At 54.4% G+C, this 22261-nt stretch overlaps 1 protein-coding gene across 6 annotated transcripts; it reads right to left on the bottom strand.

The window, feature by feature from the left end:
* Window positions 1–1137: 1137 nt before the first annotated feature.
* LOC123357763 (myelin-oligodendrocyte glycoprotein-like) lies at window positions 1138–20661 on the bottom strand. 6 transcript variants are annotated; one of them, XR_006575597.1, is made up of 10 exons: window positions 18802–18955; window positions 17720–17836; window positions 14446–14562; window positions 12152–12498; window positions 8025–8306; window positions 6057–6164; window positions 3110–3142; window positions 2779–2811; window positions 2635–2667; window positions 1138–1226 (listed from the first exon to the last, which is right to left on the bottom strand). XR_006575597.1 is itself a non-coding variant. In XM_045000766.1 (5 exons), exons 3-5 carry the CDS (start codon window positions 14552–14554, stop codon window positions 8109–8111), a joined length of 654 nt encoding a protein of 217 aa, XP_044856701.1. In that variant the 5' UTR covers window positions 14555–14562; window positions 17720–17836; window positions 18802–18955; the 3' UTR covers window positions 8025–8108. The 6 variants fall into 6 exon arrangements, 2 of the variants coding, with proteins under 2 accessions (XP_044856701.1, XP_044856702.1); XR_006575599.1 differs by lacking the exon at window positions 1138–1226 and adding an exon at window positions 1251–1411; XR_006575598.1 differs by lacking the exon at window positions 3110–3142.
* Window positions 20662–22261: the final 1600 nt, after the last annotated feature.

Genomic DNA, 22261 nt, shown 5'->3' with positions numbered 1-22261 from the left:
GAAGCAGGGGGAATGGTCTCAGAACTCAGTCATTTAGCAGTGAGGACACTGACATCCAGGGCCGGTGCAAGGATATTTTGCGCCCTTGGCGAAACTTCCACCTTGCGCCCCCATTGCGGCAGCTCCCCCCCTCCGCCCTGAGGTGCCCCACTTGTGGCAGCTCCCCACCCTCTGCCCTGAGGCACAGCCCCCGCCCCAGCTCACCCCTGCTCCGTGCACGAGCACTCTGAGCATGCCATGGCCGCTTCACTTCTCCCGCCTCCCAGGCCTGCGGCGCCAATCAGCTTAGGCACCACAAGCCTGGGAGGCGGGAGAAGTGAAGCGGCCGCGCCGTGCTCGGGGAGGAGGTGGGGCAGGGGTGAGCTGGGGCGGAGAGTTCCCTTGTGTGCTCCCCCCCTTACTTGCTGCAGGCGGCCCTCCCCGCGCTCCCCTGCCCCAGCTCCTTCCGCCTAAATGCCGGTGGCGACCAGGGGGCCGAAGATCCGGCCACCATGGCCGCGCCGAAGAAAATGGCGCCCCCCAAATGCCGGTGCCCTAGGCGACCGCTTAGGTTGCCTAAATGGTTGCATCGGCCCTGCTGACATCCCTGGACCCAGGCCATCCCTATGTTTACACCCTGGGGCAGATGCGGGCATGAGCATTTACAAAGACAAACGGACCCCAAGAGAAGACTCTGACTGGGGACCATCAGAGTTGAGCTGAAGTTAATGAAACACCCTGAGTATGAAAAGACAATAGTTTAGGATTGTATAAGAGGAGGAGAAAGCACACAAGATATTCCCCATTATGGAAGAGAGACTCTCTGCTAGCAGGAGTGTCTCATGAAAGGTGGATCCAGACTCTTTGGATTGGATAAGTGCTGTTTGGATCGACCACTGAGTGAAACATACCTTGTTGGACAGGAAAGTACTTTAAGACGTACAGGGTATAAGAGTGCATTTTATATTGCTTTTACCTGTCACCTTATGTTTGAAAATCATAAGAGGGGAAGGATAGCTCAGGGGTTTGCACACTGGCCTGCTAAATCCACAACTGTGAGTTCAATCCATAAGGGGGCCATTTAGGGATCTGGGGCAAAAAATCTGTTAGGGACAGTACTTGGTCCTGCTGGGAAGGCAGGGGAATAAACTCACTGACCTTTCAACATCCTTCCAGTTTTATGAGAGAGGTATATCTCCATATTATAATCCTTTTGCTTGCTTTTATTTGAATCTTTATCTCAAGATCTGTAAAATAAACGTATTTGGTTTTACTCTAAGTGCCTTGTGTTAACAAGTGTTGAACTGAGGTGAAGCCAGTTAACTGGGGTGCCCTGCTTCCACGGAGGCAGTGGACTGGTGCATTGCAGGTGTCCAGAAGACAAGGGACTGGGCAATTCAGTGTATCAAATTGGGGTGTGTAAGTTGCTAGTCTGCAGAGAGAGAGAGAGGGTGGGGCTTGCGGAGCCCAGAGCGGAGTGCCGGTGTTGCCAGAATCTGTGGGAGCGTTTCCTCTGGTGGGCACAGACAAGGCTCCCACTGTAAGCAGGTGGTCATCATTGACCCCAGACACCTTGGGTAACCCCAAAGGTGTGTCAAGGCTCCCTATACACTGAATGGCAAGAGATGGCCCATTCGAATGGGATCCACAAAAGCCAGCACACAAGGTAGGCAGCTGCCAAAGACAGCCAATGGGAGATGCCAATAACGGGGGCATTTGCCTTTCTCAGGGGTTTGGTGCCTTGGGCTGGAGGGAGAAGCCCTCACTGCTGGTGACCCAAAGCTGGGAACCCCTCTCCTGCAGTCAGGTGGCTTAGGTGCCTACGTGGTTCCATGCAAGACAGTATGGCACATGCCTTTAGGCTTGTCTATACTTCCAGCTAAGCGCTGATTTAGTGGGTCTGGTGATGACCTGCGAAATCGATGGCAGAGTGCTTTCCCGTCTATACTCCACCTCCGTGAGAGGCAGAAGGTAAGTCAGCGGGGAGAGTATCTCCCGTCGACATAGCCTGGTGTAGACACCGCTGTAAGTTAACTGAAGTTACATCAACTTCAGTTACAATAACTTACGTAACTGAAATACCGTAACTTAGGTCGACTTCCCGCTGCTCAGTACTAAAGGTGTAACTCCACACAAAATGGTCAGGGGAGAGAGGATTATAGTGATTCCCATTTAATAGTTAATTAAGTTTAACAACTTCAGCAAAAGGGATAGAGGGAGCCCCGTGTCAGAATATCCCATTGCCTAGTGGCTAAGGCACTCATCCAAGAGGTGGCAGATCCCTGTCCAAATCCCTTTTCATCAGGCAGAGGCGGGACTTGACCCAAAGTCTCCCACAACCCTGGTGGGTACCCTAACTGTTGGGTTAAAGATTATAAGGAAGGTCCTCCTCTACTCCCACCACTACCATATCAGGCCCCATAGGTGAGGGAGACACTCCTCCACCCATCTTCCCCTGCTTTACAGATCATGCTGAGATTCAGGTGGGAGGTAGGTGCTCAGATGCCTAGACTGAGACAGCAGCATGCATGCCCAGAGACAGAAACTTAGACAACGGGAGAACTTTTAGAGCTCAGGTTTATGCCCTGAGTGAGTTTAGATGCCTACAGGATTAGGCGTCAGCCAAGTGGGGTTTTGTGGATCACAGACACTGACCTTTCTGTTTCGCCAGTTCAGATTGCAGTCTCTCTAGGGGGAGAAAAGAGGGAGATGTGAGATTTCACCCTGCCGTATTTATGATGGTGACACTCCCCCCCCCCCCCCTCGCCCCCAGCTAATGTAACTGGCCCAGACACTCACCATTCTCACGCTCCATTTCAGTTAGCAGAATCCCTAGAGGGATAAAAGGGCAGAGGTGATATTTAAGTTCTAAGGCCAGAAGGGACCATTGTTATCATCTACTCTGACCTCCTGCATAACACAGGCCAGAGAACGTCCCCAAAATAATTCCTACGGGCGCTCTTACAGAAAAAACATCCAGTCTTGATTTATAAACTGCCAGTTATGGAGAATCCATCCCAAACAACCCTTGGTAAATCATTCCAGTACTTAGTTAATACAGGTGAGATTTCACCCTGCTCTGTCTGAGATGACCCTACTCTCCAGTAATGTAGTGGGTCCAGACACTTACCCTTCTGATTCTTCATATGAGTTTGTAGGGTCTCTAGGGGTAGGAGGGAAAAAAAGAGGTGAGATTTCCCCTTGTTGTGTTTATGGTGCAGTTCCTGCTATTCATGTAATTTATGCAAATGAGGCAGGCAGTCAAACAGGACCCACAGACAGATCTGTCTTGATGTTCCTTCACTCAGCATCCCTCCTGCCCGGGCCCCACTGACTAGCATGTCTAGGGATTGCTCTGCGTGTCTCCCCGAGGGGCCATCCTCACTGCCCAGACCTCGTCACACTCCTGTCAGATCTGGCTGCTGTGGGAGTCGGGTAGAGAAGGTCTCTGCTCCCCTCTGTGCCCATCCCCTGAACAGCCACAGCTCCCCCCACCTCCTGACTGTGGGGCCAGGGACAGGAAGTGAGCAATGGTAATGGGGCTGGATAAGGGATGGGATCTGGTTGGCTCCATCCAAGCCCAGCTCCTGGCCTTGTGGCTGGCGCCTGCCCCCTGGCCCTAGTGATACCTGGGAAACAGCTCCCCGTAGGGCTGGGGCAGATGGTGGGTGCCCTAGCTCAGAAAGGGGTGGATCCAGCCCTCGGATCCAAACACAGCTGGAAATGAGAGAAACGTGTCAGGTGAGATATTTCCCTGTTAGCAGCTTCCCTCCTCCTCCATTTCTATTGGGTGAGGCCTTCAGAGGGGACCAGTGTTGTTGCTGGAGGCTCCTCGACTAAGCACCACCCTTCAGCTCAGTCCACCACAAGAATTCTTGCAAAGCTGCAGAAACACTCCAGGAACTAGAGAGACAACCTGGAATTCTGTTCTCTAACCCTAAGGCAATTATATGTCTACAGCTCCCTGGAGAGAAAAAAATCAGCTTGTTACACGCTGTGTTCCAGTCATTTACCAGACTAGCAGGTGGGATGAATGAGAAGAGATGCTGAGAACAGAAAAAAAAATTACCAGGTAAGAATTTTCTCATTCTGCTGCACAGCTTCTCTCCTCATTCATCACTAATGGGAAGTACGCAATCACAGAAGGTGGGGCTGAGGGAGTATAAAACACAAATGTAATATTATTGCAGTAGAATAATTGGCAGAAATGGAATCTCTCCACCCACTCCCCAGCAAAGGCTGTTTCATTTAAGGAATTATGTGGGAACCAATACAGTAACACCTTCCTATCAAAGGCAGGGGCGGCTCCAGGCCCCAGCATGCCAAGCGCGTGCTCGGGGTGGCACGCCACAGGGGGGTGCTCTGCCGGTTGCCGGGAGGGCGGCAGGCGGCTCCGGTGGACCTCCCGCAGGCGTCCCTGCAGAGGGTCCGCTGGTCCCGCGGCTTCGGTGGAGCATTCGCAGTCATGCCTGCGGGAGATCCACCGGAGCCGCGGGACCAGCGGACCCTCCGCAGGCACGTCTGCAGGAGGTCCACCGGAGCCACGGGACCGGCGACCGGCAGAGCGCCCCCCACAGCGTGCCGCCGTGCTTGGGGCGGTGAAATTACGAGAGCCGCCCCTGATCAAAGGATGCTTCTGCAGAAGAACAGAAACCTGTTTTGCAAATCTTCCTCAGATGATGCTCAGTCACTTCTTGTAATACATCTAGGGACCTTGTCGAGGGAGCCTTGATTCCTTCTGAGAATGGCTTCCCAGATGCCAAAAGGTGCAAACTTTTAAACATCTTGCTGCAGGAACTTTGAGGCTGCAAGGTCCTGGGATTTTGGATGGCATGCAATGAACTATGACTAATGGCTAAAATGAAGTGACGGGGAAACTGTTTCCAAGGAACAATGGGAGAAAAACTTCGCCTGGGCAGAAAGAGTTTTCGTCACGAAAACAGTCGTGTGGCTCTTGTACGGCTAGAGGCACTAACTACAAGAGCTGTCTTTGAAGTAATGGCAGCTAGAAAAGCTAGCCCCAGGCTTGTCTCATCTGGCCAGTATGAGGAATCCTAACACCTGATGATACTCAGCTGGTGAGTCCAATATGCCTGTCTACACATCCCCATTAAGGCTGTTACCCACTTCTCTGTGGTGCTAGGACCCCTATAATCACCCTGGAAGAACACTAGTGTAGCTGAGATTACTAGAACATCGTGGTCTTTCGTATTTGTAATGTGGCAGCATCCCGAGATGAGGCCCCATTGTACTGGGCACATCACAAAGAAACAGAACATGCCGCAGAGAGCATTCTCTTCCCCCCCGCCCCCATTTCTGAAATGTGACACAATGAGATCAGTGAGTGAAATTCCCTAGTTGAGTTCTGTCTGGAGACTCCCTGCAGATGTGCACTTCTCCTCCGATGCCCATGCTGTTACCTGTAGGTCATCCAAGTCCATCTGAAGATGGACTTCCTGCTTCAAGGTGCAATGGAGATTCCTTGAATGTCTATCAAGTCCAAAGGACCTTCTGAGCCAATGGAGGACTAGGAGAAAGACTTCAGCTTTTTCTTTACCCTACTGCCATTGCCTACAAGAGAATCTTTGCTCTCTGGTTATTCTGGAGTTCTTGCACCTTCCTTTTGAAGCAGCTGATGCTTGCCACAGTCAGAGACAGGACCCTGGCTTGGATAGACCCCTGGTCTGATTCCATATGGTCATGCCATTGTTTCTGGCCAGACACCACTGACAGAGCTAATGACGTGAACTAAATGCATGTGCACGCTGAGACTTTGGCCATGTGGAATCAGACCAGAGTGGCTTCAGCATGCTGCTTGTACTTACCTTTCCGCTAGGGCCATACAAAGGTGTTCCAGGAACGCTGCCTAATTTTGCATTGGACCCAGTGTGTGGTTCCATGTCATCAGAAAGAAGTACTGGAGACACATTTTCAGAAATCCCACTTGGGATGACACTGATGCATGCACCAGCAATCCTCGCAGCTGGAGATAATTGGCTGTGGATGACGACTGCCCAGGAATGGCTGATGCAAATCTTTCCCCTAGTGCACTGCATTCTCCCTTCTTGTTCCTTTACCTTTTGCTCTGCGTTGTGTCCAGATGCAGCAGATGGCCAGGACAATGACAAGAGCCAGGATCACTGCCAGAGCCACCACCCAGGGAGAGACCCGTGGAAAAAAGAGATCTGCAGGAGAAATACTGATTTAGGAACAAACACATGTAGAATGAAGACAGGACATTGAGAAAATGGTGACACTGTGATTGGTTAAAAGAATCTCACAGGGAAATACAACGTGAAATGTGGCTTCTTTGAGTTTTATTATTAAGCCAATGAAATTCTGAGTGCTAATCTGGTTACCAAACATGGTTAATTAATAAGAATGGGGATATTAGTGGTAGGCACGGGGCATGGCAGAGCTCCACTACACCCATCTGCCACTGGTGTAACTTAGAGCAGCCCCTAGGCTTCTCTACTGGATGTCAGGGCTGCAACCAGTGCAGACTGGCCCTCGAGATCAGAATGCTGTAACCAGTTACTGATGCTCCACATTCTCCTGTGCTCAGGGAAGCTCAACCACGCAGGGATTTTAATAACAACAAAGCCTGAGTCTGAGGGCGGGTTTACATTGCAGTGTAGATATACAGTGTGTTCCTTGCTCACTGGGGGCAGGAGTTTCCTACAGAATCTAGAATCACTAGGGGGTGATTAATAGAATATTCCACAACAGTGGCTATGCAAATTCCCCAGTCCTTGAAGCTTGACCTTCTGGGGAATAGGAGGAGGGACGGGTTTTACCTGTTTCCAGGAAGTTGGGGGGACAAAGTGAGACTTTTGGAATAAAAGGCAGTTAAAACAGACTCAGGAGTCAGGGCTTTCTTCCTGGGTGAGCAAATGGACAGCACCTTCTTTACACTGGTGCTGGAGCCTGAGCAGACCTGCTGGGGGAATCACAGTGAGGTGCAGAGGGGACTGCAAGTCTAAGCCCCCAGTCTGGAAGGAGAGAGATGCAGGTATCTGCCTACGAGAGATGACAGCTGGGAGCTGGAAACCTTAACTGGATGCCCTCAAGGAAGACCAGGAAGGGAGTCAAAGGTGACTCTGTGAAACTGATGCACTGGGCATGCCACAGGGAAATGTTACAGTCCTTTGAGATGGAAGATGAATAGTGTTTTACAAATGCAAAATTATTATTACAGTGACAAAATATTGGTTCTATAATAATAGTTATTAGCTAGGAAATAGTACAAAAAGCCTGAACTGTTTTTCTAAAATGTTAAGCTGGATTTAGGTAACATTTTGTATTTACACATTATAGGCTTGATTGTTTATGCCTAGCAAATCTCCCTATCAATTTCATTGTACAATGAATGCAGGATCAGGCTCATGAAATGAGCCAAAAACCGCCGTATGTGCACAGGTGAGGTCCGGGTCATGCTGCCTGTGGAGTTCTGCATTTCCTGACTTTTGTGCAATTCAATACAAGTTACAGTTTGAGCCCTCAGTTCTAACTCTTTAAGGCAATGGGAGTTTTGCCAGGGTTTGAACTGTAGTAGGGGATCCATAGTGCAGCCATTCCACCGTTGTGATCTTTTCAGGTGCAGTCTAAGCAGCAATGCTGAGATCCTGACCGGGGCCCTTTTTCACTGTTCAGGAAAAATGACTTCAGTGGCTAGATTTTGTCAAAAATGCTCAACACCCAGCAACTCCCATTGGGAACACAGGAGAATTCCCTCTGCTGCCCGACTGAGAAGAAAGGAGATTGCTGGTTGCTCAGCTTTTCTGGCTAAACACCCTCAGCTACTATTGAAGTCAAGTGTTTGTCTACACTAGAGTTTTTTACCTGGAGTAAACTGTCAGTTAACCCGAGGTAGCTTTTACACGTCAGTCCGGATAGCCCACAGACGTTATATAGAACTATTTTGAGTCACCAGGTATATCCAAAGAGAGTTGAGGATGCTCAAGACCTCACTACTAGGAGACACTCTAGTAAGTGCTCCCCACTAACATCTGCAGTGTCTCAGTCTGTCCATGTGCGGCACTGACCTGCTATGTAAATTGCTGACTCTCTCTCCTGGTTGACACACGGGTTCCTAACACAGCAGGACACTTTCTGGTTGGACTCTTCTGTTATAACAATGGCAATCTCTGTTTGAAACAGGCCACCGGCTGCTTGGGATATGTTTTCAGAGGCTGATGGTAAGAACTGTCCCTGAAGATCTCTCCACTGAGCCTCGGGCTGTGGGTACCATCTGGATGAACGACACACCACCTTGATCCCTCCGTCCTGATGTCCCTCCACAGAGATGTCAGGGCCAGAGCCCAAGCCTAGAGGGGAATGCAGTGAACTGATGTTAATTCTACAATATTGTGTTATGAGCCAAATGTTTCATGACAGTATCTTCAAGAACACCCCTTTGGGAAGGGGGGGAGGCATTGATTCTTGTAAACTAGGAATTTCTGGGACACCTGGAAGATGTGAACAGCACTGACCGAAGTAAGGAGGAGATGATGTAGGACGGGGTGGCCAACCTGTGGCTCCGGAGTCCCGTGTGGCTCTTCAGAAGTTAATATGCGGCTCCTTATAAAGGCACCGACACCGGGGCTGGAGCTCCAGGCACCAACTTTCCAATGTGCCAGGGGTGCTCACTGCTCAATTGCTGGCTCTGCCACAGGCCCTGCCACCACTCCACCCCTCCCTTGAGCCTGCCATGCCCTCGCTCCTCCCCCTCCCTCCCAGAACCTCCTGCACGCCATGAAACAGCTGATCAGGAGGTGCGAGGAGGGAGGGGAGGTGCTGATTAGTGTGGCTTCCCATGGGTGGGAGGCGCTGGGAGCAGGGGGTGGGAGCTGATGGGGGGCTGCTGACGTATTACTGTGATTCTTTGGCAATGTACATTGGTAAACTCTGGCTCCTTCTCAGGCTCAGATTGGGCACCCCATATGTGTGGTATTGTTCTATCCACTCTGAAGGCCTGATCCAGAGCGTAACGCCTCACATTAACCATCTGGGCTTTGGATTAGGCCTGGAAGAGCTCTGTAGTGTCAGACTAGATTGGTTATAGAGACCATTTCTTTTTGTTTTAATATGATCGATGCTCTGCATTCTCAATCCATCTTGTGTTAATGAGAGTATTTGAGTCTCAGGGCGAGTCTACTCACAGGCTGGCACCAGCAAAACGAAACCAACTTCAACTCACATCTTTGGTTCTTTCAGTGCAAGTCAGTGTGTAACGCTCTTATTTTGTGTCTCATTTTTATTTCATTTAAATCAGTTGTGAAATGGGACACTTAATCTGAAATGACACACACGTAGACTTGCACTGACATCACAAAGGCGTGGATTCAAATTGATGGGCCGAGTTTGTGAATGCTGTTGGAGAAAAACTCAGTTCTCACTCTCTGGTTGGGTGCAGCAAAGTCAGATACTTTATTTCTCGAGCAATTGCATAGAGGGAGGGAGTGCGCTAGGATCCAGGGTTTCCCCCTCCTAGGCAGGTCTCTCCACAGGTAAACAGTTCCAGCATTTATACCTTTTGTTACAGACAATAAGAAGCACCAGCTGCATTTTGTTTATACATAGGTCATCCTGATAACATTTTTCTCACTTATTTTGACTCTAATCTTATTTACACAAGGTCACAACAACTTCTCACACAGTTCCTTCCCACTCGCCTCACACAATCCTCGCTTCTAAAAATCTCGCGTTATTAGGGTCACAGTTAGCCTGACTCTTGCTAACAGAGACTGTCATGCATTAAGATCCCCTACAAATCCCTGTCAGTTCTTGTTCTACTTCCACAATGCCTTACACTCAACTCAGGGCTTAGCTACACTTACTGTTTGCAGCGCTGGTCATCCAGCTGTGTAGGAGCAGCGCTGGTGTGTGGCCACACTCACAGCTACCAGCGCTGGTGTGTGGCCACATTTGCAACATTTGCAGCGCTGTTGGGAGTGCTGCATTATGGGCAGCTATCCCAGCATTCAAGTGGCAACAACGTGCTTTTCAAAAGAGGGAGGTGGAGGGTGGTGTACTGTGACAGGGAGCGGGGAAGAGAGAGAGAGTGGATTTTTGGAGCCAACACTGTGTGTTAGTTTCCTGGATTGAAAAATCACAAAATGTTCGTGAGCCCTTAGTCTTAACTCTTAATTGCAAACAGCCTGCCTCCAACACGGACTCCCCGCTGTTTCACTCACTCCCTGTGGTGTACTGTGACAGGGAGCGGGGAAGAGAGAGAGAGTGGATTTTTGGAGCCAACACTTTAGCTTCCTGGATTGAAAAATCACAAAATGTTCACGAACCCTTAGTCTTAATTGCAAACAGCCTGCCTCCAACGCTGTTTCTCTGTCAAGCAAACATTCACTCCCTGCCTCTCATTTGATCGTTCACAGCCAGGTACAGATAGCTCCTGTTTGCTGTGATCAGTGTTTGTTTTTTAGATAAGCAGTTCAACGGAGCTCCGATCGGAGTTCACAACAAAACAAAGAGGCTGCATAACAAAACAAAGAGAGTAATTTAGTTAAAAGCTTTCTGGGATATCTCCTTATTCCCTGGAGGCCAATACAAGCGCTGGTGTGTGTCCACACTTGATGAGCAGCGCTGGATCACCAGCGCTGCAATCGCTACACCCCAACCTGGCCAGGTGTACAGCCAGCGCTGCAGCCAGGGAGTTGCAGCACTGGATGTGCCTTGCATGTGTGGACGGTTACTAATTGCAGCGCTGGAAAGCCTCTACCAGCGCTGCAACTTGCAAGTGTAGCCAAGCCCTCAGTGGCATCTCTCTGTTATTGTGTCTGTGTTTGTAATGTGACACCTTTTGAACGCTGTACCTAGTCGATTCCGAAAGTGCAGGGACTGTTCTAGGTCTCACTGGGCACTTGACTTAGGGGAAAATTGGAAAACCAAATAGGGGACAAATTAAGCCTCTGCCAACTGATTAGCCCAACCACAACTTCAAGCCCCTTTGCAAGTGTCCAGAGATCAAACTTCCAGCATAACTAGTGTGTGACACACTTTGTATCTTGTGTAGGCTGAGTGCATCGCACGCATGAGGGGCTCCTTGCGTACCTCCATACCCCCCCCAAGTCACTGTCCCATCCCCCTCTACTTCAGGGACTCCCTGCAACTCTCCCCAATCTCCCCCATACCAGGGGTTCTGTGTGCACACCCCCATTCCCACTTCCCCCAATGCTGTCCCTTTCCCCCATGCCAGTGGCTCTGTTTACTGTCCTATTTCCATGTCCTCCACACTGGGGTCCCCATCCTTTCCATCATGCCATGGTTTCTGGGTGTCTCTTCTCCCCCATAGATTGGAAGGGTAGGGTGGATGGCTGGTGCCCTCTCTCCCCTGACTGGAGCAGGTATTGAGGAGGCAGGACACTGGGAAGGAGGAAGGAAGGAATGACCTCTCCACCCCCTCTGGCTGTCCCTGCTGGCTGAGTATCCACCCCATGGAGGGAGAACAATTATTTCTCTTCTAACACTGGAGGTGTCAACATGATAAACTCTGTTGGCAGAGTGAGTAGGGCTGTTATGCTTCAAGGTGTTAATGGTGCCATCAACAGATAGCAGCTCCATATGGCCCCCATTTCCCCCCATTTTTGTTTTCTGATTGTCCCCAAGATCAACAGGATTCTGGCCTTTGATGCTGAGAAAATTCCCTAAAATGTTGGAATTGATCAGAAGTGGCATTCAGTCCCTTTGGCCCCACTGCCTCTCATTGATTGCTGTTCTGTCATATGTGCAGATCCTTCATTTTCTCTAAGGACCAGGGATAAGCTGCTACATAACCCAGGAGGCTGATAGTGTGAGCAGGGGTAAGGGAATCAGTTTTCCTTTTAACAATGCTATAAACAGGCTTGGTGCAGCAGGTGCATATAAGAGGAATCATGTGGAGTAGTTGTGAACCACCTAATTGACATGCATGAAGGCTGAACTCTTCCATAACCTTCACTTGCAAAGCAAAGTTTAGAAGCAGCCTCAGCGTACAGAGCATTCCAGCAAGCCCTTCAATGTGTCCTGAGAGCAGACACTGACTCTACTGGGAAATTATGGGAAGTCAAAAGAGAATTCAAAGAATTGGCCGGCAGAGAAACCACAAGCACCGTCTCCCAAGAGCTCTCTATTTATTATCCTTTCTGAAGTAAAAACAGCAGTGAAACAAGTTACTAACCTTCCACCTGCAGGAGCACTGAGGCGCCTTGAAAAAAGGTAAGTGATTGAAATAAACAAGCGTCAGACCTTCGTCAGAAGGTCGGATATCAGGTATTCTCAGGGAAACACTTCCACTGGTGATGTCATCTTTCAGCAGCTCTGTCCTTCCTTGATAGTCCAACATCTGATTTTCATACTGATCCTGCCCATTTTGGTACAGGTGCACAACTGCAGAGTCCTGGGATCGGACCCATCTCACCTCCATGCTCTGAGCGCTCATCCTGGGAGAGAGGTGGCAGGGCAGGACGGCCTCCCCACCGACAGATGCTGTGATTGGACGATCAGGTCCAGTCACTGTGAACTGTGCTGTGAAATGTGTCAGGGATAAAAAGTCAATTAAATCAAAGAGGAGCTGAGTGGTGTGTTAATTCAGTAGTAAGACCCCAGTAAGAGAGAGCATCGTGTATTAGAATGCATGACATGTACCCACGCAGTGCCCTACACACGTGTACGATGGCAGAGCTCATGTGAATTTTATGCATTACTTGTATGATCTCTGACTATGGCTCAACACTTCTCATGGACACCGTGGGGATAATGGTATGGGGGGCCTGATTCTCTGATACGCCAAGGCCTTTTCATGCTGCTGCAGCACAGGAACCGTCCCAGCTGCTGTAGAGATGGTGTAAGCGCTTGCAAAGTGTAAAGATATGAAAACAGATCATCACCACCACACAGGTGGTCACTTTAATGGGGGGGTCTCTGTGTACAGACTCAACATCGACCTGTAGTGGTGCTCCCTGTGTTCTGTGTATTCGAAGCTGCCAGAAACCAGCCAGAGCAATAGGCTGGATGAGTATCTAGGCCTGAGAAGACTGAGTAGAGGCAGCAACAGTGGTGAGCTGGAGCCGGTTCGCAAGAACAGGCTGCTAAATTTAGAAGCCGGCGTAGAACCAGTTCTTAAAGGGGTGGGCGGGCGGCCAAACTCTGGTCTGCAGGCCACATCCGGCCTGTCTGGGCCGCTTGAGCTCCCAGCTAGGGAGGCTGAGGCTCGCCTGGCCCCTCCCCCGCACAGAGCCACGGGAGCCCTGGGGAAGCGGCGAGGGGGGGCTCCAGCAGCTATTTAAAGGACCGAGGCGGTAGAGGCAGCTGGAGCCCTGGCCCTTTAAATAACCCCTGGAGCCCCCTGCTACCCCAGGGCTCAGGGGCTATCTAAAGGGCCCGGGGCTCCCCTGCTTCGACCACCCCGGCCCTGTAAACAGCCGCAGGAGCCCTGGGGAAGCGGTGGGACTCCAGCGGCTATTTAAAGGGCCGGGGCGGTAGAAGTAGTGGGAGCCCCCAGAGCCCCGCAGCCCTACCCCAGGGCTCCAGCAGTGGGGCTCTGGTGGCAATTTAAAGGGCCTGGAGCTCTAGCCCCTGCTGGGAGCCCCAAGCCCTTTAAATTGCCCCCTGGGGAAGCCGAGCCACCCTGGTGCGGTGCACCGGCTCTCGCCGGTACGCCGTACTGGTGCACACTGGCTTGCTTTCACCTCTGGGTAAGGGGGTGGGGCTGCAAGCTCCAGCGGCTGTGCGGCATCCATACACAGCAGCATGGTAAGGGGGCCGGCTGGGGCTGGGAGGAGGGGTTGGATAAGGGGTAGGGAGCGGTTGGAGGGGGCGGAGGTTATGGGGGGAGTCAGGGGATGTGGAACAGGGGAGTTGGGTAGGTGTGGGAGCCCCGGGGGTCTGTCAGGGTGGTGGTGGCTGAGGTTGAGGCAGTCAGGAGACAGGGAGTGGGGCGAGTTGGGTAGGGGTCCTGGGGGCAGTTAGGGTGGGGGGGTCTCGGGAGGAGGTGGTCAGGGGACAAGGAGGGGTGGTTGATAGGTTGCGGGTTCTGAGGGGGGCAGTCGGGGGCAAGACGTGGGTTGGGGTCAGATGGGTGGGTGGCAGGGGGAGACAGGCACGTGGGGCTTGCACTCACCACGTGGTTCCCTACCAGGTCTTCGGCAGCACTTCGGCGGCGGGTCCTTCACTCGCTGCGGGTGAAGGACCTGCTGCCGAAAACCCAGAGCGAGTGAAGACCCCTCTGCCGCCAAACCACCGAGGACCCGGTAGGGAACTGGTTCTTAGGATTTTGGGAGCTCATCACTGGGTAGCAACCATGGTTATTAGGGACCCAGCTGTGCTCTGCCGTGTCTCCATTTGTGTAAAGAGCATGAGACACCAGGCGCGGTGAGCAGACATGGTTTGCAAGACAAGGCAGTGGTGCGAGATGGATGTTAATAACCAGCAATAGACCAGCAGCAAACCCAGCGAGGAGGCCGGAGCTCCTACCTGACACCAGCCTCTGCACCTGTAGAGCGAGGCAGAGAGCGACGTAGCCGGGCAGAGCGGAGCTCACTGTGGAGCCGGGGGAGAAGGAGGGAACCTTCCCCATCATCATAGCTGGGTCTGGGGAACGGGAGAAATAACAAACCAGATGGCGGGTGAGTGTGATGCAGTGACAGTGCCATGGAGCTGCAGGGAGGAGGTAACAGGCCTCACTGCTGCCTAACATACAGCCAAAGGGAAGGGATTTTCCCTACAGTCCTCGTCTGGCCCGGCTCTGAGCTAAAACCCCCGAGCTGCTGTCTGGTCTGTTTAGATTGTACGAAGCTCTCCAGGGCAGAGATGGTCTCTCACTATTGGTGTGTCCAGGGCCCAGTACAATGGGGCCCCCATCTTGGTTTGGGCATTTAGGTGTTACCGTAATCCCAGTGAATGAATAAATAAGAAGGGAGGTATTAAGGAAAACAAGCCAGTGCAGGCAAAGCTCTTGAGCTTAGGCCACTTATTGCTTTGGGGAAAGCAGCTCCATCTCCCAGCAACATCTGTCCCAGGTGAGGGTATTCTGGGGATCTCGCTACCTCGGGGCAGTGGGGGGCATTCCAGTGAATAACATCACCCTTTGGCTTTCTGAACAAGCTCCTTCTCTGCATCCTGGTCACACACATCAATGTAACATCAGCTAGAGCAGGGGTCGGCAACCTTTGGCTTGCGGCCCGTCAGAGTAATCCGCTAGCGGGCCACAAGACAGTTTGTTTACATTGACCATCCGCAGGCATGGCCACCTGCAGCTCCCAATGGCCGCGGTTCACCATTCCTGGCCAATGGGAGCTGCGGGAAGCGGTGGCCAGCACACCAGAGGTCAGGCAGTTCCTTAGTGTATGTGGTTTGAGAATGCCTGGTGGAAAGGACCATCTGTCACAAAGGTGAGCTCACCTGCGTGGTAAAATATATGGGATCACCCAAGAGGACTGTCTGTGACTCCATGTTAATGCTGGTACAGTGCCTGGAGCGTTTACACTGGATACTTGGTTGGTGAAATCTCCATACAGACCTCACACCCAATTTGGGGTTTGTTCCCTGCTTCTTACCAGTCTGCCCGAAGCTGGTGCTCGTGCTCTCCAGTCACTGGGGACAGCGTTACAGAGAGAGGGGCTGTGACTTCCCCACGGTCACTGAACAGGTCTGTGACAGAGCCAGGAACAGACCCTGTTAACTCCACAGCCCCGTCACCCGCAGCTTGGGAAGGCCCCGAGCACACTGTATTAGGCTGCAGGAAGAGGTGTGCAGGGACTGCAGCTGAGCTGCCCTGCCAAGACAGCCTGTGCATCCATGGACAAACCACCTCGCTGGGGGGGTGTCCCCTGGGTCAGGAGCAGCCAGTGTCCAGCCCTGTGGGGCTGCGCTCCTGGCTCATACCTTCAGCACTCACTGCTGCCCCTCCCTTACCAGCTGCACTGTTCAGCCAGCCCCAGGCCTCTGTGAGGTCACTTCCTCCCGCCCCCACCTCAAACCTTCAAACTGGGACATGGTGCACCAGTACCAATCAGAGTGCACTAGTGTAACTTCTATCTACACTAAGGGTTTGCACCAGTGCCTAAAACACCAGGGTGGCAGAGACCTTCAGAAACAGCAGTACGGTGGCACTAGAACCTATTTCTAGCTCGGTCACAGACAGCCTGGGTGACCTTGGACACGTCAATGTTTCTCCTCCCAACTTCAGTCTCTTTCCCCAGCTGCCCACTCACCGGGGTCTCCTCTCTCCAGAGCTGCTCACCACTACAGTCTGTGTGGGTGTCCCCAGAGCTAAGGGAGGTCAGCTCTGGAATAGTCTTACAAGGGGGGCTGGGGAGTCTCTTTCCCTGGAAGTTTTTAAGAACAAATAGGACAAAGCTCTGCCAGAGACAATCTACATATACTTGGTCCTGCCTCGGCAGAGACAGCTGGACTTGATGACATCTTGAGGTTCTGTCCAGCACTACATTTCTAGGATGCCATGCGATATATACGTACAAAACACAACATCCAGAGTAAAACCCACCACAACATAATGTCAGGAAACTCAGGGAAAAAAAAAAGAAAAAATAAACAACAAAAGCCACAGCATAAAATGACAATACAGAGGAAAAGAAAACACGATGCAAACTAACACACCCTAGGACAATATTACACAACGGAAAAAAAAAGAGCTCATCTCAAACCAGCACAACACAGGCACCAAACATGCTGAGGCAAAACAATTCACCATAAAACTGCTCCACAACATGGTGCGATCACAGTTCCAAATGGCACCATGCAAAACAGCTCAGCGTAGAACAGGACACAGCACAAAAGAGAATTATTTCAGTGTAGGCCTGGAAGGGATCTTGAGAGGGCGTCTACTCCAGCCCCCTGTGCTGAGGCAGAACCAAGTATCCCTAGACATTCCCAGACTGGTGTATCTCTAACCTGGTCTTAAAAACCTCCAGTGAAGGAAATTCCACCGCCTCCCTTGGAAGCCAATGCAAGGCAAACACTGACCAAAACAACGCTGCACACACACACGCTGGGCCTGGGGTTAAGGGGAGAGGCAAGAATTCAAACAATTTGGGGCAAAACTGGGAACTGAACCCAGATTCTCCATGCAAACTTGTTAGACACCGGCGGCTGGCCCATGCCCGCTGACTTGGGCTCACACGGCTCAGGCTGTGGGACAGTTTAATTGTGGTGTCCATTTTCCGGCTGGGACTGCAGCCCAAGGTCTGGCACCCTCCCACCTCGCAGGGTCCTATAGCCTGGCCCCAGCCCGAGCCCAGACATCTACACTGCAATTAAACAGCCCCTTCGCCTGAGCCCTATGAGCCTGAGTCACCTGGCATGGGCCAGCTGGGGGTTTTTAATGGCAGGGTAAAGATATCCTTGGTGTCTGTTCAACACCTGTTACAATGGGGACCCTGATCTTGGTCAGTGTGCAGAGTCCTGACCAACAGGGGAGCCTGAGCTCAGTTGGGGACTCTGCAACTCCCGGCATTACAGGATCCCTGATTTTGTTTAGGGCCCCTGCAGTATCTGGCAAAATGTGGGGCCAGGATCTCTGTCAGGTTCTGTGCAGTGCCCAGTACAGTGGTTGGGTGTGATCTTCATTAGGGTCAGTGCAATGCCAGACTCAGCAGGATCTCTGAAGTGCCCAGCACAATGGAGGCAGCGGTTTGGGCCGCAGTCATGTGCTGCCTGGCACAAGGGGGGCCGTGATCTCGGTTCAGGTCTCAGTTTTACCTGGCACAACAGTGGGGTCTGATCTCACCTGGGGTCTCTTTGGTGCCTGGCAGAACAGGGCCCAGATCTCAGTTGGGGTCTCTGCAGCATCTGGCAGAACAGGGCCACACTCAGTACGATAGGAGCCCCAATCTCAGTCACACACCTGGAGAGAAAAGGGGGAAGATTTTTGAGAATTTGATATCAGTATTTAAGAACTGAGGAGAAAATGGGGCACAAACTAAATATTTGCCAATATAAGGGACAAGCATCATGTGGGGGATTTTATGTCACCATTCAAGAGAAAAGATGGGAAATTGGAGGGGATTATACAAGGATATTGAATCAACAGAATGGGATGGATTCTTCTTGCCTCACACTCACAGGGAAAAGGAGTGGGGCTGGAGTCAGAAAGTCGCTGGCTGTGGGGAGGGGCTGGCAGTGGGGTCTGTGAATGTGACTAGCAGGTGATGGGGAGGGAGTAGCTGGGACTGGGAAACCGGGGGCTGGGCCGTCTCCATGGGGGACACTTGCTCCTCCCTCCCCTTCCTGGCCCTTCCCAGGCCCCGTTGCCAGCAGAGAGTGGCCCCCCCAGCCCAGCCCAGAGGTGTCCCTGTCTCAGGGCCCCCCAGCCTCTGCCCATTCACCCTCTGCCCAGCTCAGGAATCACTGGGGGGAACCATTTCCCACCCGCACAAGGACAAATCCCTGCAGGTGGAAATGGGGGGAAACCCCCCAAACCTGAGACCTGAACTGGCCACTGGCGAAGGGGAGAGAAAATGGGGCACAATCGGGGGGGGGGGACAGGGAACTTCTCAGGGGTTGGGGGAGGGGGGGTCACCCTGGGCGCTGCTCGTGGCTCTCTAGGGAGAAAGGGGGCAGGACGGGGGAGGAGGGGGGTCCCCACGGGAGGGGGCAGCGGTAAATCCGAGGGGATCTCAGCCCCCCCCTTTCTCTCCCCGCTCCTCGGGGGTCACCTGCCCCCCCCCCCCGGCCATGTCCGGGCTGCACAGACATTTCCCGCCCGCCCCCAGCCCGGTCTCACCCCCCGACCCCACGCAGGGACCCCAGGGTTAATGACGGGCTCTCCCGCCGCGATCTGCGCATGCCCAGAGCCCCACCGGCACCAACCCTTCTCCGGCCCGGGAGAGGTTCCAACGGCCCCGCGCGAGCCAGGCAGAGCCGCAGCGCCCAACGCTCCTTCGCAGCCCGCCTCCGCCTCTCCCGCCAACGTCAGTTCCGCTCCGGGGCGAATCAGGAACTACATCTCCCAGCCTGCCCCGAGGGCGCTTCCGCTCTCCGCAGCTCAGGTAAGGGAGGCCTCATCTCATCCCCGCCCCTCGCAGAGACCCCGCCCCGGCTGAGGAACAGCGGCCCCGCCCGGAGACCCCAGCCCCGCCCCTTCCTATGTGCCGGTCCCTGCCCGCGGCCGGGGCGCGTCCCTCTCGCGCCAGAGCCCGAGACCCCGGGAGCAGCTCGCGGGGGCCCGAGACGCAGCGGCCGGGGGGGGGGAGGGAGAGACTGTCCGGCCCCAGGTTCCACCGTCCTGCTGCTGCCCCCCCCGCCCAGCGCCCTCCCAGCTGCCAGTCACCCCCCGCCCTGCTGCCCCCCCGCCCAGCGCCCCCCCAGCTGCCAGTCACCCCCCGCCCTGCTGCCCCCCCGCCCAGCGCCCCCCCAGCTGCCAGTCACCCCCCCGCCCAGCGCCCCCCCGCTGCCAGTCACCCCCCGCCCTGCTGCCCCCCCGCCCAGCGCCCCCCCGCTGCCAGTCACCCCCCGCCCAGCGCCCCCCCGCCGCCCCCCCGCTGCCAGTCACCCCCTGCCCTGCTGCTGGTGCCCCCAATGCCCAGCGCCCCCCCCGCTGCCAGTCACCCGCCCTGCTGCTGCGGCTGCCCCCCGGCCCCGCGCCCCCCCAGCTGCCAGTCACCCGCCCGACCTGCTGCTGCTGACCCCCTGCCCAGTGCCCCCCCAGCTGCCAGTCACCCGCCTGCCCTGCTGCTGGTGCCCCCACTGCCCAGCGCCCCCCCAGCTGCCAGTCACCCGCCCCACTGCTGCTGCTGCTGACCCCCTGCCCAGCGCCCCCCCAGCTGCCAGTCACCCGCCTGCCCTGCTGCTGCTGCCCCCCTGCCCAGCGCCCCCCCAGCTGCCAGTCACCTGCCCCACTGCTGCTGCTGCTGCCCCCCTGCCCAGCCCCCCCCCAGCTGCCAATCACCCGCCCGCCCTGCTGGTGCTGCCCCCCCCGCCCTGCGCCCCCCCCGTCGCCAGTCACCCCCCGCCCTGCTGCTGCTGCCCCCCTGCCCAGCGCCCCCCCAGCTGCCAGTCACCTCCCGCCCTGCTGCTGCTGGTGCCCCCACTGCCCAGCGCCACCCCAGCTGCCAGTCACCCACCCCCCTGCTGCTGCCCCCCCTGCCCAGCCCCCCCCAGCTGCAAGTCACCCCCTCCCTGCTGCTGCCTCCTCCCCACTGCCAGGGAGTTTTCCTGCTCCATACTCCCCTCACGTACCCTCTTAAAGCACCTCCCCAAAGGGCTCCCTGCTGCCCATGTGAAGGGTGGGGGTGGGGCAATTATTACTGTCTGTTTATGGAACTTCCATATACAATCCCGTCACACTGTCCAACTACTGTCACTTACTTGGTATAAAATCTCTTCAGAACCGGGTGCTTTTCTCTCATCAAATATTTCTTTTTAGACCTATTTCTTCCCCAGTTCTCAAGGATAGATTTAAAATATCCCGTGTGCGGTGCTGTAGTAGCCATGGTGGTCCCTGGATATTCGAGGCTGCCCCCGTGATTTATATACAAACGTTCCGTGTTATTCTCCATCCCATTCCTTATGGATCTGAACACGTTCGCTTTTCTGCTGGCAGCTGTGCAGTGAGTGGAGCTTTGCATTGATCTGTCTACAGCAGTGCTTCCCAACCTTTTTGTGGCCAGTAGCACATTCAGGTTTTCAGAAGAGTGTGGTGGGCGCCAACCATTTTTCAAGGCTTATTTTCTGTTTGTACATTAAATATACAAAAAAAGTCATTTAATATTACATAATATATGAATCCATAAGATAAAAACGGTAATTTTACATGTAAAAGGTATTAACTAAATTATTCGGCAGTTACTCTTTCACCTTCCCATGTCAATTTGCTGTTTTTTTATCTACAAAATATTTTACAAAATAAATATAAACAATTTTCATCTTTATTTTTTAAAAAGTAAAACATTGTTGAACTGCTGGCCCAAATATATTTATTATCCTTCCTTTAACATAGACTGAAGCCTGCAGCCCCAGAGTTCTCTGTTCCTGGCCGGGGCTGGGCTGCAGCTTCTCTGCAGCTTCGAAGCCGCAGCCCCACGCCTGCCAAGGACAGAGAAAGCCGGCGACTGCAGCCCCGGAGAAGCTGGAGAGAAGCTGCAGCCCTGCGCCTGCCAGGGACAGAGAGCACCGGCGCCCGCAGGCCGCAGCCAAAGAGAAGCTGCAGCCCCGCGCCTGCCAGGGACAGAGAGCACCGGCGCCCGCAGGCTGCAGCCCTGGAGAAGCTGGAGAAAAGCTGCAGCCCCGTGCCTGCCAGGGACAGAGAGCACCGGCGCCCGCAGGCCGCAGCCCGAGAGAAGCTGCAGCCCCGCGCCTGCCAGGGACAGAGAGCACCGGTGCCCGCAGCCTGCAGCCCTGGAGAAGCCGGAGAGAAGCTGCAGCCCCGCGCCTGCCAGGGACAGAGCGCACCGGTGCCCGCAGCCCCGGAGAAGCCGGAGAGAAGCTGCAGCCCCACGCCTGCCAGGGACAGAGAGCACCGGCGCCCACAGGCCGCAGCCCGAGAGAAGCTGCAGCCCCGTGCCTGCCAGGGACGGAGAGCACCAGTGCCCGCAGCCCCGGAGAAGCCGGAGAGAAGCTGCAGCCCCGCGCCTGCCAGGGAACGAGAGCACCGGCGCCTGCAGGCCGCAGCCCAAGAGAAGCTGCAACCCCGCGCCTGCCATGGACAGAGAGCACCGGTGCCCGCAGCCTGCAGCCCCGGAGAAGCCGGAGAGAAGCTGCAGCCCCGCGCCTGCCAGGGACAGACAGCACCGGTGCCCGCAGCCCCGGAGAAGCCGGAGAGAAGCTGCAGCCCCGCGCCTGCCAGGGACAGACAGCACCGGCACCCGCAGGCCGCAGCCCGAGAGAAGCTGCAGCCCCGTGCCTGCCAGGGACGGAGAGCACCGGTGCCCGCAGCCCCTGAGAAGCTGGAGAGAAGCTGCAGCCCCGCGCCTGCCAGGGACAGAGAGCACCAGCGCCCGCAGGCCGTAGCCGAAGAGAAGCTGCAGCCCCGCGCCTGCCAGGGACGGAGAGCACCGGTGCCCGCAGGCTGCAGCCCTGGAGAAGCCGAAGAGAAGCTGCAGCCCCGCGCCTGCCAGGGACAGAGAGCACCGGCGCCCGCAGGCTGCAGCCCCGGAGAAGCTGGAGAGAAGCTGCAGCCCCGCGCCTGCCAGGGACAGAGAGCACTGGCGCCCGCAGCCTGCAGCCCCGGAGAAGCTGGAGAAAAGCTGCAGCCCCGCGCCTGCCAGGGACAGAGAGCACCGGCGCCCGCAGCCTGCAGCCCCGGAGAAGCTGGAGAAAAGCTGCAGCCCCG

The sequence above is a fragment of the Mauremys mutica genome, unplaced genomic scaffold (genome assembly GCF_020497125.1).
Source record: "Mauremys mutica isolate MM-2020 ecotype Southern unplaced genomic scaffold, ASM2049712v1 001053F_np12_obj, whole genome shotgun sequence".
Taxonomy (NCBI): domain Eukaryota; kingdom Metazoa; phylum Chordata; order Testudines; family Geoemydidae; genus Mauremys; species Mauremys mutica.
This window is presented reverse-complemented; position numbering and strand designations above follow the sequence as displayed.